The following is a 14979-nucleotide window of genomic DNA, read 5'->3' on the forward strand; positions in this document are numbered from 1 at the left end:
TGGATATAAATCCTTCATAAAATATAATTTGCAAATATTTTCTCCGAGTTTTTGGCTGGTCTTTTCATTCTCTTAACAGCATCTTTTGAGCAGACATTTATAGTTTTGATAAAGTTCATTTTATCAGTTTTTTTCTTTTATGCATACTTTTTGTGTCCTAAAAAATTGTGTCCCAGTATCACAAAGATTTTCTCTTATTTTTTTCTGTAAGTTCTATAAGTTTTAGGATTTACATTTAGATGTTATCCTTTTTGTGTTAATTTTTGTATATGATATGAAGTATTGGTTGAGATTCATGTTTTTGCATGTGTATGGGTGTCAAGTTAATTGTTCTAGCACCATTTGTTTTGTTTTATTACCTTTCTTGAATTACCTTGCCAACTTTGTTGAAACCAATCGGCTGTATATGTGTGGATCTATTTCTGGATTCTATTTTGTTATTGATCTATATGTCTGCCCTTTTCATTAATACCACAGTGTCTTGATTACCTGCAATTATATTTATTTAGAGCTGATTGGGATATCTGTTTGGAATGCTGTTGACAGCTAGGAACAAAAGGCCCTACTAATTGTGGGTTTATTTTCTATTATAACAAGTCTAGAGATAAGCAGTTGCTGGGTTGTTTAAGCTGTTGTTCATCTATACAGGCATCAACAAATACAACCTGCTGCCTGGCTTAATCTAGCCTGTCTCCTATTTTGTAAATCACCTGTGGAGTTTCTTAAAAATGCATGTGCCCAAGCTCTACTTCTGAGCCTGACTTAGTTGTCAGGGTAGGATGTGAAAGGACCGAGGGAGGAGCAGGTGTTTGAATTTTAACATGGTTTCTAGTAATACTGGTAATTGTGTTATGTAGTCATGGTTAAGAACCATTAAGGTTGATGGTTAGAGTGTGGTCCCCAGACTAGCACTATAACCATCTCCTGGAAACTTCTTTAAAATGCAAATTATCAGGCCCACCCTAGGCTAAACTGATTTGGAATTCTGTCAAGGCCCAACAGTTTGTGTTTTAACAAGTTCTCCAGGTGACTCTGATGCAAGCCAACATTTGAAACCTTGAAAGGCATTGCTGACTGTTTCCCAGATAGGCCTAGGGAAGATTAATGGACTATCTTTAAAAAAAAACTAGCTTAATTGATTTAAGTATGTTTATTATAATGTTACAGATAGTAATTTTGAAGTTGAATTGAAGGTTCACAACTGATCTAATATAATTGTTGAGTACTATATTGGACCTAATAAGGCGTATGTTAGTTTGCTATTTTAAAGCAGCTTTTAAAAATCAACATTTTTTGCCCGGCCGGGCGTGGCTCAGCGGCTGAGCATCGGCCTAGGATCCAGGCGATCGGGGTTCGATTCCCGGTCAGGGCACACGCCTGGGTTGCGGGCTCGATCCCCAGCCGGGGACGTGCAGGAGGCAGCGATCAATGAATCTCATCATTGATGTTTCTCTCTCTCTCTCTCTTTTCCTCTCTCTGAAATCAAAGATATATTTAAAAAAAATCAACATTTTTGTGTGTGTATTACTTTTTCTTGGTCTTTAAGCAAGAGTTAAGGAAATAGAAGGCAGTTCTTGTGTTTATAGACTATAAACGAGGGAAGAATGCGAGGTGAACATGTATAAACACAAAAGACAAATGTGTAAACATTTTCTTTCAAGGTTAGGTATATTTTTGTGATTGGCGAAAATATTACAATGTAGGCAGTCAATCCAACAGAAAACTTGAATTTACTTATAGTATACGCCTTACGTTGAAAAGAACAAAATACTTCATAGCATGTGAAATGTCTTCTAATTTAGTTTCCTCCTTTAATGATAGCCTTCCAGTTATAATTACTAATTGCTTAAACATGTAGTCTAATATCTTTTCTCCCTCTGTTTTCAGGAAGCTCTGCACTGTCCTTTTTATATTTTTTAACTGATTTTAGAGAGGGAGGGAGAGAGAGAAACATCAACTTGTTGTTCCACTTATTTATACACTCATTGGTTGATTTTTATGTGTTCCCTGTCTAAGGATTGAACCCACAACCTTGGGATATCAGGACGATGCTCTAACCAACTGAGCTACCTGGCCAGGGCTTAACTTTTTTTTTTTTTTTTTTAATTATGTCTTTATTGATTTCAGAGAGAGGAAGGGAAAGGGAGAGAGATAGAAACAGCAATGACGAGAGAGTCATTGATGGGCTGCCTCCTTCATGCCCCCTGACTGGGGATTGGGCCACAACCCAGTCATGTGCCCTGACCGGGAATCGAATCTTGATCGCCTGGATCCTAGGTTGCTGCTCAACTGCTGAGCCACGCCCGGCCTGGCTTAACTGTCCTCCTTGGTTCTCCTTCCTCTTAGAAAACAATGTGGGTTCAATTGTTTACTTCTGGTGATGCAGTATTTCATCTCCATTAATGAAAAACTAAGAGATTAATTGAAACTAAGTTCTAGTTTGTTTTTTAGATGCTTTTGAAAACATCACTTTTAAAAAAGTGATTTGATTGCACTTGTGGAGGTATAGGATCAGGCATAAGCAAGAGTTAAAATTACTTGACTGTACCACTTGTAGTTCCATTAACAGTAACATAAAATGAAGTTCACAGAAACAGACATGTGTGTCATTAAAGCTAAGAGGCTGAACATCTGTCTGGCTCTTATTTCCAAGGCAGGAGTGCCTGACATGTTAGAATTTCTTTGGGAAAATGTCAGCAAAAAATACTTAAGACTGTTTCTCAATCATAATTTACAGCCAAAGGGACTTGAAGTTTATAAGTTATAAAAGATGTTTGAACTGGGTTGCTTGGTAGTCCAGAGGTACCTCTGTAACTGGAACTTTGCTTCTCAGCTTCTGTGTTGACTCTACTGGGAAGACTTCATTCTCTAGCAGTCTCATAGCCCCACCCCTTTTAACTTTTTGTCAGGTTTTAGCCTTCAGAAAGTCTCCAAATCAGCCCCCTTTTTCATCGTGACTTTCCTTTTCCTAAACTCTTTTACATTTCCTAGTGTTTCTTGAATAAGCATTTAGTGACCATACTGGGTTTTGTCACTTGTGGTTTTTTCTTAGCATTGGGCAGGCTCCACTTGATTTTGCTCTTGTTTGCTTCCTTGTTGAGCTACTAATAATAAACCATCATGACTCTAGAAAAATACTCTACATTGAAATGGATTGCTTCTGTTCCTCAGGAACATTTTATACATGCGCCTCCCCAGCTTTATTCAAGTGTCTCAGAACTTTTAAGAACTTGTGCATATCAGAGAAGTCTTCCTCAGAAATACAAGAGATTTACTTATAGCAGGAGTGGTAAAGTACATGTGAAATTTTATTACCTAATACGTATGTTTCTGTTGATAACTTCTGGACGCAAACACGTTTTTCCTTTTTCTCAACAATAAGCTGCTAAAGATACTCATCCTAACAGCATTATTTTTCACCAGGCAGTAGAATAACAAATATTTTAATTGTTGTTTAGGACACTGTAGAAAACGTGTAATAACATTGACAGACTATCACATATATTTCTGGGTATTAGTCTCAAAGTCACTATAAACTTTTTCATGAAAAAAATTATGAATTAAGAGGGCAGCTGCATTTTTTAATTTATTGCATATCTTGACTTATTCTGTTTTATAAAAACATTCAGAAGATATCTTTATATCAAAAGAAATGCTGATTTCTCTAGAATTCAGACCCATTTGTATCAGGCCTGGCCTCTCTCTCTCTCTCTCTCTCTCTCACTTCGCTGATTGCATCTATTTGTGACCCTTAGATTATAGGGAATGGAAGTGAGCAGCAGCTGCAAAAAGAGCTGGCAGATGTGCTGATGGATCCTCCAATGGACGACCAGCCAGGGGAAAAGGAGCTTGTGGAAAGGTCGCAACTGGAAGGCGAAGGAGATGGGCCTCTTTCTAATCCGCTCTCAGCTTCATCCACCATTAACCCTGTGCCATTAGTAGGGCTCCAAAAACCAGAGATGAGCCTGCCAGTGAAACCTGGACAAGGAGGTTAGGATTGCTGCATTGCTTGCGTAACTGAAGGTTATTGTTTTTAATATTTGAGTGTCTACCCTGTTCTAGGTTTGATTCAGAGTGAGCAAAAACCATTATCTGTGTTCTCTAGAATCCAGATTCAAGATTTAGGGGAATGTAAGAGAGGTAAATAGATGTACCATTCTGATTTCCCTTTAAATGTATGTCATTTATTCTAAAGAAAGAGAAATAGTTAAATGATATTACGGAATCTTACTTCAGAATGTTTAAAGATTCTTCCAGGAAAGGAGGAGTCTCTGTGCAGTGTTGGACAAATGGAGGAGTAACGTGTGGTGAGAGATGTGCTCCAGGCGTGTGCTACAGCTCTGGGAATAGTTGCCAAGTTGAAGAAGAGCTGAAGGAGGAAAAGGCTAAAGTTAGAAAGGCTCAGTGGTGAGAGGAGCGAGTTAAAACTGCCGATGTTTATTGGGAAAGGGTAGGCACAGGGATTAAGAGAATTTAAGTGGCTAAGATGATGAATGAGAGAAGTAATTACAACACTGCAGGTCAGAAAGAAGACAGACAGGATTTTTCAGAAGGGTGAAATACTAAAGGGTTTTTTTGTTTGTTTTGTTTTCTCCTAAGTGTAAACTACAAAGTCAAAACAAATTAGAAGAATCAAAAAGGTATATCGGATCTGAATCTCAGGTCATCTTTTAGACTTGGGATTGACACTACAGCAATACCTGAAAATTTTGGTGTTGGTGACAGTTCTAATGTGAGATTTCTGGCTTTAAGGAGCACTTCTTCTTGGGCAATGGGGTGTTATCTCATTAGTGCTTAATTTTAGAGCCTAAATATAACTTGTAGATTTTTACATGGTTTTCATGTCAACAAAATATCAAATAAAATTAAAATAGCCATCTCATTATCATTTCTTTCAGATTCTGAAGGGTCCAGTCCTTTCACTCCGGTGGCCGATGAGGACAGTGTGGTCTTCAGCAAGCTCACTTACTTAGGCTGTGCATCAGTAAATGCGCCCAGAAGTGAAGTGGAGGCCTTGAGGATGATGTCCATCTTAAGAAGCCAGTGTCAGATTTCACTGGATGTAACCCTGTCAGTGCCGAATGTTTCTGAAGGAACCGTGCGGTAAGGCCAGCTTCTTGAAGTATTTGTAACATTTGGTCAGATTTCTGACCTGTAGTTTTAGAAATAAGCAATGGTGAACAAAAGACATAATTATTTCATTCATGTAATGTTTAGTTCTGGCACTTATCATGTCTTCCAAGTATTGTGACCCTTAAGAAAAATAGTGACTCGTTTGAACAGGCTTTTTTAAATACTCCAATTGTGTGTAGCATATTAGAAATGTAAATGTTTTGGGGATAATTGAAATACGTTGACATGAGAGTCTGCCAATAATTTGTGTTTTCCTCCCCCCGTACAAATATTAGCTTGACACATTAGTTCAATATGGAGTTTAATGCTGATTTTGGAGATTACAACAACAACCTGTTGGTAAATATTAACTATTCCAGTACAGTCTCTTAATTTTTAAGATGAGGAAACTGAGACCCAGAAAAGTCTATAGAAATGGCTGTTGTTTATACTAACTAGAATCAATAACAATTAAATGTCTGTGTTAACTAGCTAAGTACAAAATTCTAAATAATCAGATGAACACAGCTAAAATAAAATAACATTTCCCCCTATTATAAAAAGTACAGTACATGATTATTTCAGAAAAATCAGAGAACATAAATAAGCAAAAATTCAGGAAAATACTCAATTCTACTTAATTAACTCTACTAATTAATAAATACAGTTAACATTTTGATTTATTAAGACCCTCTTTGTCTGTTTCTATGTGTATGTATTGATATACTTGCATATATAATTATATAACTATTAGAATCAATATTTTTAACAATAGAAATACGCATACCATCCTATAACATGCTTTCTTCACTTAGTTTTATATCGTGACTCTTTCCATATCAATAAATATTAAAATTTTTAATATATGGTGGCACATGATAGATTATTTAGAAATAACCAATTTCTTACATTAGACATTTTAGATTTTTAAAATGAGAAAAGTACTACTAATAACAGCTAATATTACGCTTTTATTATATGGGCACATATGTGTTTTATCTGTGCTTTCCCCCTATATTTTTCTTAAAATAGGTCTTTTTGAGCTAAATTTTTGTATTTTTTTTTTCAATTTCCTTAGACATAGACTTATAAATTCCTAGAAGTAGACTTATTGAGTCAAAGGTTTACCCATTTTTATTGCTTGTGATATATTGCCAAACAGCAATCTAGAAATATTGATCCAGTTTATACCTTTATCAGCTGTGTATGTGGATAATAGTAAGTTAATTATTTAATATTCCAAAAATCTGTATATGTAGTTCTTCTCTGAGTAAAGAACTATTTTACAGACTCTCAAATCATAATTTTAATTATATTTATTAATGTGAAACTTTTAGTATTTTTTAGCACTCATTTCGATATGCTTCGTAGTAGTCATTCCCCAACTGAAGTTATGCTTTGTTCTAATATATTTTAATTCTATAAAGATATGAGAAAATCAGTTCCTCTTGCCCCATGTTTTCAGAGTTTAAAAATTTTTTTAATTGATTTTAGAGCAAGGAAGGGAGGGGGAGAAAGAGAAACATTGATTTGTTGTTCCACTTATTTTTGCGTTCATTGGTTACTCCTTGTCTATGCTCTAACCAGAGGTGGAACTTGCAACCTTGCCGTATCGGGACGATATTCTAACTAGCTGAATAACCCAGCCACGGCGAGAGCTTTTATCAAAGTGCCTTTGAACCTGGATTAGGTCCCTTTCTAGGTATTTCCATTATGCACAGGGATTCCTAGGCCTTCCCCATCGATGCCCCAGCCTCGTGTTGAAATTGCAGTTTCTTTTTAGTCCTTTTATAGTGTGTCCTCAGTAGTCAGAACAGAGCCTGGAATGTTGTAGGTATCACACCAATATTTGTTGAATGAATAAATTTTTGAATGAATTACATTCCTTTGATTTTTCAGTGAGTGGCATTTTTTTATTAATTTTTTTTCTTAAGTGTTAACTTTCTGTAGCCTCTCTCCCTTTATTTGCCGTGAATCGAAAGAACATGTTTTACATTGACAAACACATCAGCTTTTTATTTTTTTAAATAATAAAGCAGATTAGGTCATTCTTTTAGTAGATAATGAGAAGCCAAGCCTTAATGGTTTCTTTTGGTAGTCTAATTTACTCCTTGTTCTAGTCTTTATTTAGTTACAGACTGTATAAGAAACGTGTTATTTATGCCTTCCTGATTGCCTCCCTACAATATGAGTATTATGTAGTTTTTAATACCATGGAATTATGTAATCAGTAACTTAAGGAGTCCACATATGATTTAATTATCAGGACTTAAAATTAATGTGGTTAGCACAGCCGGGCATGGCTCAGCGGTTGAGCATCGACCTATGATCCAGGAGATCGTGGTTCGACTCCCAGTCAGGGCACATGCTAGGGTTGTTGGCTCAGTGCAGGAGGCAGCCGATCAGTGACGACTCTTTCATCATTGATGTTTCTATTTACCTCTCTCTGAAATCAATAAAGATATATTTTTTAAAAAATTTAATATGGTTAGCATTCCACAAAAGGTTTATATGAACTTCCTGCTAGATAGATGAGTCTCAAATCATAATACAGATGTAGTGAAAATAGTACACAATCCCTCTAATCTCTTTATATCTTTTGTTTTCTGGACAGACTCTTAGATCCTCAGACAAACACCGAAATAGCAAACTACCCTATCTACAAAATCCTCTTCTGTGTCAGAGGGCATGATGGAACTCCTGAGAGCGACTGTTTTGCTTTCACTGAAAGTCATTACAATGCAGAGCTCTTCAGGATACATGTCTTCCGGTGTGAAATACAAGAAGCTGTAAGTCACTAAGAGAATAGTGTCTGCAAGTGAGATCCACCTGTACCCTCACTGTGTTGACATGGATGCAGTATGTATTCTGGTCGCATACAAGCCAGATGAGATGCTCTCCAAGTGTTTTGTTTGTTCCAGCCTGATGGACCTAAAGTGAATAAACAGAAGGTGTAGTTAACCAAGCTTTGTTGCCAAGAGTGTCAGAGGGGACCAGCTGGCTGCTTCCTTACTGGGTTAGATGGGCATTTTGGTCCCAGCAATGATTTAGAAGCACATTTACAAACTATTCTTTTAGAGCTAAACTTTTGTAATTATTTTTATTGTGATAAATGTATTCAGATAATTTCTGACAATTTAGAAAATCATTTTTCAGTTGGATTTTTAGTGTTTACAACATTTCTTTTTTAAAACCTCATCACTGACCACTTAGTAATTGCTTGCTTTTAGGCATAACAAATTAGATAATTTACCAAAAGATAGCAATAGGAAATCTAAATAACAGAAGAGTCAAACTCATAGAAACAGAGGGTAGAATAGGGGTTGCCCAGGGGCTAGGGGCAGTAGGGAGAGGTGAATAAATGAGTACAAACTTTCATCTGTAAGATGAATAAGGCTTGAGAATGCCATGTGTAACATGGTGACTATAGGTGATAACACTGTGTTGTATGATTAAAACATGTTAAGAGAGTAGAGCTTAAATTTCTCACCAAGGGGGGGAGATAGTGTGAGGTGATGGATGTGTTAATTCATCAATAGGGGGAATCCTTTCACAATGTATACATACATCAAATTAACCATGATGTACACTTTAAATATCTTAAAATTTTATGTCAGTTATACCTCAATAAAGCTGAAATTAAAGAATAATTTTAAAAAGGAAATTAATAGGAAAAAAGGAATTACTTTCCCCAAAAAAGTAGGTAATGAATTCAGCTTTAATAAAAATATTTTATTTCTGTAATAACAGCCCATTTCCTAACATGTCTGGTTGTAGGTAAGCCGGATACTCTACAGTTTTGCCACTGCCTTCCGCCGTTCTGCCAAGCAGACCCCACTTTCAGCCACTGCTGCTCCCCAGACTCCTGACAGTGACATCTTTACCTTCTCTGTGTCTTTAGAAATAAAAGAAGATGATGGTAAAGGTTATTTTAGGTAGGGCATCTTAATTTACTTATTTTTTTGAGACTGTATTATGTTATCTGTGGTTCAAGGGAAACACCAGGTCAGACTATCTTAACTTTCATACTATAAAATGATTGCTTTTATAGGTAGGAGTTTCTTTTTTTAATGTAAGTGATAAAGGAAAAGAAATAGGCAAATTTGCAGAGGTAACATTTGAAGAATTAAAAAAAATTCATGTGGGAAAATGTCACATTACTATATTCTATTAGATAATAACAGAAGCTAAGTCAGCTGGATTTGTAGCTGAATATGTTTTGCTGGAGGCTTTGTTTTGTTTTCAGTTGGTTGGTTTATTTCTTTTTATAATCTGAAGATCTTAAGGCTGTTGAATCAGGTTTTACCACTAAAGTTTATCTAAACACGTTGGAAGGAGACAAATGAGGTCTGTCTGAAGTCTAACCTTGCATATTAGGTCAGAAATAAATGGTTTGGGTTTTTAAGTAAAATGATACTTTTTTGAGTAGTGAAAAGAACCCTGGAACAGAAATAAAAACTTAGGTTTAGTTTAACTGTCGCTACTATTAACAGTGTGAGTTCTTCCAAGTTTCTTTACATTTCCTGGTGATAGTTTCCTTACTTATAAAATGAGGTGGGTGGACTAAGATCCTTTCTAACTTTAAAATATTATGGTAGCAAGATGATTGGAGTTTTTCTCCATAACCCATATCACAAAATGGGTGCTTCTTGGGATTATAATTGATAGCTGCATAGAGAAGAAGTCTGTTTTCTCTACAACTACTTCATAAAATGGATAAAGTGAAATTACATCAAAATATTTTTAATATTTTGCTTTTTAATCAAAAGGCACAGTGGCACTCTAGTTCATTTGGAAAACTATTATAGTTTCCCTTCAAAGATTTTGGAATTGTCATGCCATCTGGTGGCCAATTTAGTGTATAATGCAGCTTTAACTTTTTGATTTGTGCGCTAAAGTGTATGCGGCGTGGTGTTCTGTGCTTTCCCATTTGCTTTATTTATATCCTCAGAGCAAAACTGTGCTGTGGTGCTTCCTGCAGGATGCATTCCTGCCCTATAAACCTTGTAGTATTTTTTCCCTTTTTAAGAAACAACACATTTAACCATATTGTTTTCCTTCATTAAAGATATTTATGTAGATTCTGTTATAAATTCCAATTATGAACAGGAAAGATTTCTAAGATATCTCAGAAGAGAAGCACTAGAATAACTTCCTGTTGCAATCAGGCCATGTATTCAAGGTAGAATGATCACAATTACAAAAATCCCTATTCTATTTACCTTCATGCCAAAGAGATGCTATACAGGAAATTCTTGGATGGTCAGATTTGTTTGTCATATTTGTTAGGGCACTGATCTCTTTTTGTTGCATGGTTTTTCTGAATTTGTAGTTTATAGTAGAAAATAGTGTTGTGTAACATCATTGAAAAGTATTCTTTTCTTTGTCAGATTTGAACTTGTCAAGTGCAGTTTCATTTATCCAGTGATTTTGCTATTTGGTTTTACCATAACATAATGTAGGCAAAGTGCTGTGGCAAGGATTAATGCTCTTCTTTACATTCCTGAAAAAGTGTAATTCTTACATTATTAAAATTAGAAACATGCCTTTCACTTTAGCCCTTAGGAAGGTGGGTCATTTTCATTGATACCATTCAAAGGACTTATTTTCTATCTTATTTAATCTAACCCAGTTAGATAGGCTGTGTATTTAATATTGTCCTTTTTTTATATGCATGTAAAGAAACCCAGGGAAGTTAAGCCTGGACCTCAGTTTTTTAATTCATATAACATGTAAAATTATCTGGTTGAATTCGTTCAGTGATATAATAACAAGACCAAAAATATAATCTAGATCCTCTGAGATCAGTGAGTAAACTTCCACTGCTTATGCTCTGCACTCTGCTTCCTGTTAATGTGGTTTTTCCTTGCCCTTCAGACTCAGGACACCCAAGACAACTTCATTTCCATTGTTGATATTTTAAATGCTGCTGAGAGAATAGATTACCTTGACCCTTGAACTACATGGATTTGAACTGTGTGGGTCCACACATACACAGATATTTTTCAGTAAGCATAACAGCCCACCTGTCACCAGGTTTCACAGCATGGGTACAACTATAAATCAAAAACAGTATTTTCGATCCGTATTTGGGAATCTATGTATGCAGAGGGTCAACTTAAGTTGTAGGTGGGGAGCAGGTGTTTGGTTCCCTAACCCCCACCCACATTGGTCCAGGGTCAACTGAATATTTATGTTTCAGCATCCACTGAACATAGAGAACGAGTGTACCTATTATCAGCTGAAAATTGAGACCTATGTTTATCGTTATAGATGAAAATTCTGTCAGCCACAAATATATAACCGTTTGGTATGCAAATGGTTATACATGTTTGTCATTTCTAGACTCCTTTGCTAAGATTCGTTGATTTGTTTTTTAATCTGTTATAAAATATTCTTGAATTGGTTACTATATAAATGTAGAGGAGCTTCAAACTAATTTTATTTCTTCAGAGCCACTTTTTAGTTTGAATAAGTACTCAGAGCTCTCATGTAGCTTTTTATAGTATCTTGTAATGGTTCTGTTGCCATTCTCTTGAAATTGTTCAGTAATAAGGCACCATTTAGATTTGCTTCATATTGGCTGATTGCATAGGCAGATGTTTGCCTTTGAGAACAAAGGAACTAGAACAAGTGTGTGGGAGACTAAGGGATTATTTTGATAAAATGTCATTTTAAGAATATTTTCCAACTTTTTTCTTAAGCTGATTTAAACTGTATGGTTAGTATTATTTTTAGAGTTACAGACATGCCTTAGAGAATGCAGATTCTATTCCAGACCATTGCAATAAAGTGAATATTGCAATAAAAGTCACAAAGTTTTTTTGGTTTACCAGTGCATATAAAAATTACGTTTGTACTGTACTATAGTGAAAGTGTACAATACCATATGTCTAAAAAAAATCTGTGTACCTTAATTTAAAAATACTTTATTGCTTAAAAATGCTAACCATCATATGAGCCTTTAGGGAGTCATAGTCCTTTTGCTGGTGGAGGGTCTTGTCTTGACATTGATAGCTGCTGACTGATTGGGGTGGTGGTTGCTGAAAGGTGGGGGTGGCTGTGGCAGTTTCTTAAAATGAGACAACCATGAAGTCTGTTGCATCGATTGACTCTTCCTTTCACAATTTCTCTGTAGCATGTGATGCTAGCATTTGATAGCATTTTACCCACAGTAGAACTTCTTTTGAGATTGGGGTTAGTCCTCTCAAATCCTGCCACTGCTTTACCGTAAGTTTATGTAATATTCCAAATCCTTTGTTGTCATTTTAACAGTCTTCACAGCATCTTCACCAGGAGAAGATTCTATCTCAAGAAACCACGTTTTTGCTCGTCCATAAGAAGCAATTCTTTATTGATTAAAGTTTTATAGCAGTTCAGTCACATCTTTAGGCTCCACTTCTAATACTAATTCTCTTGCTATTTCCACCACATCTGCAGTTATCTCCTCTACTGAAGTCATCTAGGAAGACTGGAATTAACTTTTTCCAAACTCCTGTTAACTTGGTATTTGGACATTTTCCCTTGAATCATGAATGTTCTTAATGGACCTAGGATGGTGAATTCTTTCCAGAAGGTTTTCAGTTTACTTTGCCTAGATCCATCGTAACAGCTATAATCTTATGAAATGTGTTTCCTTAAATCGTAAGACTTAAAAGTTGAAATTACTCCTTCATCCATGGACTGCAGAGTGCATGTTGTGTTTGCAGGCATGAAAACAACATCAGTCGCAGTGTACATCTCCATCAGAGCTCTTGGATGACCAGTAATATTTTGAAAGAAATCGTTTTTTCTGAGCAGAAGGTCTCAACAGTGGGCTTAAAATATTCAGTAAACCATGTTGTAAACAGATTTGCTGTTATCTAGGCTTTGTTCTATTTATAGAGTACAAGCAGAGTACATTTAGCATAAATATTTTTTATTTTACTTTTTATTTTAGAAAGGGAGAGGGAGAAACATTGATGTGAGAGAGAAACATCAATCAGTTGTCTCCCATATGCACCCCCAATCCCCATATGTGCCCTTACTGGGAATCGAACCCCTGACCTTTGGGTGCATGGGATGATGCTCCAACCAGCTGTGCCAAACCGACCAGAGCTAGCCTAATTCTTAAGGGCCCCAAGGTTTTTGGAATGGAAATAAGCATTGGCTTCAACTTGAAGTCACCAGCTGCATTAGACCCTAACAAGAGAGTCAGCCTATCTTTTGAAGTTTTGAAGCCAGGCATTGATTTCACCTCTCTAGCTTTGAAAGCCCTAAATGGTACCTTCTTCCAATATAAGGCTATTTCATCTATATTGAAAATCTGTTGTTCAGTGGAGCGACCTTCCTTAATTATCTCAGCTAGATCTTGTAGATAATTTGCTGCAGCTTCTCCATCTGCACTTGCTGCTGCTTTATCTTGCACTTTTGTTATGGGGATGGATTCTTTCCTTAAACCTCATGAACCAGCCTCTGCTAGCTTCAAACTTTTCTTCTGCAGTTTTCTCACCTCTGTTAGCCTTTATGGGTTTGAATAGAGTTAAGGCCTTACTTGGGATTAGGCTTTGGCTTAAGGGAATGTTGTGGCTGGTTGATCTTTTATCCAGACCCCAAACTTCCTCCATGTCAGCAATAAGGCTGTTTCTCTTATCATTCATGTGTTGACTAGAGTAGCACTTTTAATTTCTTTCAGGAATGTTTTTGCATTCACAACTTGGCTGACTGTTGTTGAGCTTTTAGCCTGCCTTGGCTTTCAAAATGCCTTCCTCACTAAGCTTAATCATTTATAGCTTTTGATTTAAAGTGAGAGACTTGTGACTCTTCCTTTTACTTGAACACTTAGAGACCATTGTAGGGTTATTAATTGGGCTAATTTTAATATTGATGTGTCTCAGGAAATAGGGAGCTTGAGGGGAGGGAGGGGGACGGGAACAGCCAGTTGGTGAAGCAGTCAGAACACACATGCAGCATTTATCAATTAAGTTTACTACCTTACATGGGTGTCCCAAACAATTACAATAGTAACATCAAAGATTACTGATCACAGATCACCATAACAAATATAATAATAATGAAAAATTTGAAATACTGCAAGTGTTACCAAAATGCGACAGACACAAAGTAAACATATACTTTTGGGAAAATGGTGCCAATAGAATTGCTTAATGAAGGGTTGTTATAAACCTTCAAAATGCATTATCTGTGAAGCACAATAAAGAAATGTGAAATAAAATGAAGTATGCCTATATTACACAGGTTTACAATTAGCTTATCGCTGCTTAAGGAAGTAATAGGCAACAGCTTCCTGTTGGCCGTATCTTCTTATTCTCTGATTTTTTGAAGGCACCTTGGTTTTGAAATTCAAAGGATCTGTGATTAAGTATCTTTTCTTACATATTTAAATAAATCAGGCAATAATAGTTTGTCAGAAACAGTGACTAAAAAGAAAGAAAACTAACATTTTTTTGAGCAGCTGGATGCTAGATGCCTTACAAATATCTAATTTTTACAGGAACAAAAAAGAAAAACTAAAGCCACATTTTAGGGGACAGAGGATTGGTTCTTCTAGCTTTTATAAATGGTTTAGTGAATTACATACAATGATGATGATATTTTCACATCAAGAGGCAGATGCAGCCAATATGCAGCAAATCTAAATTGTGTCTTACTACTGTACAACTTCAAGAGAATGGCAACAGAACCATTAGAAGATACTGCAGAAAGCTACATGAGAGCTCTGAGTACCTACTCCTTTACATTTATACAGTAACCAATTTAAGGACATTTTATAACACAGATTTTAAAAAATCAAAGAATCTTAGTAAAGGAGTCTAGAAAAATCTGTTATTATTTGGAAACCACACACAGAAAAGAATTGAATCTGAT

At 35.9% G+C, this 14979-nt stretch overlaps 1 protein-coding gene across 1 annotated transcript in view; it reads left to right on the forward strand.

The window, feature by feature from the left end:
- The window catches only part of RABGAP1 (RAB GTPase activating protein 1), a 118299-nt gene that overhangs the window by 20657 nt on the left and 82663 nt on the right, over window positions 1-14979 (forward strand). Inside the window, exons 3-6 of the mRNA XM_016210947.2 lie at window positions 3756-3990; window positions 4899-5103; window positions 7727-7901; window positions 8890-9047. Coding sequence (XP_016066433.1) covers window positions 3756-3990; window positions 4899-5103; window positions 7727-7901; window positions 8890-9047 — 773 coding nt within the window. The remainder of the gene's footprint in view (window positions 1-3755; window positions 3991-4898; window positions 5104-7726; window positions 7902-8889; window positions 9048-14979) is intronic.

This window comes from Miniopterus natalensis, chromosome 12 (genome assembly GCF_054644295.1).
Source record: "Miniopterus natalensis isolate mMinNat1 chromosome 12, mMinNat1.hap1, whole genome shotgun sequence".
NCBI classification, from domain to species: Eukaryota; Metazoa; Chordata; class Mammalia; order Chiroptera; family Miniopteridae; genus Miniopterus; species Miniopterus natalensis.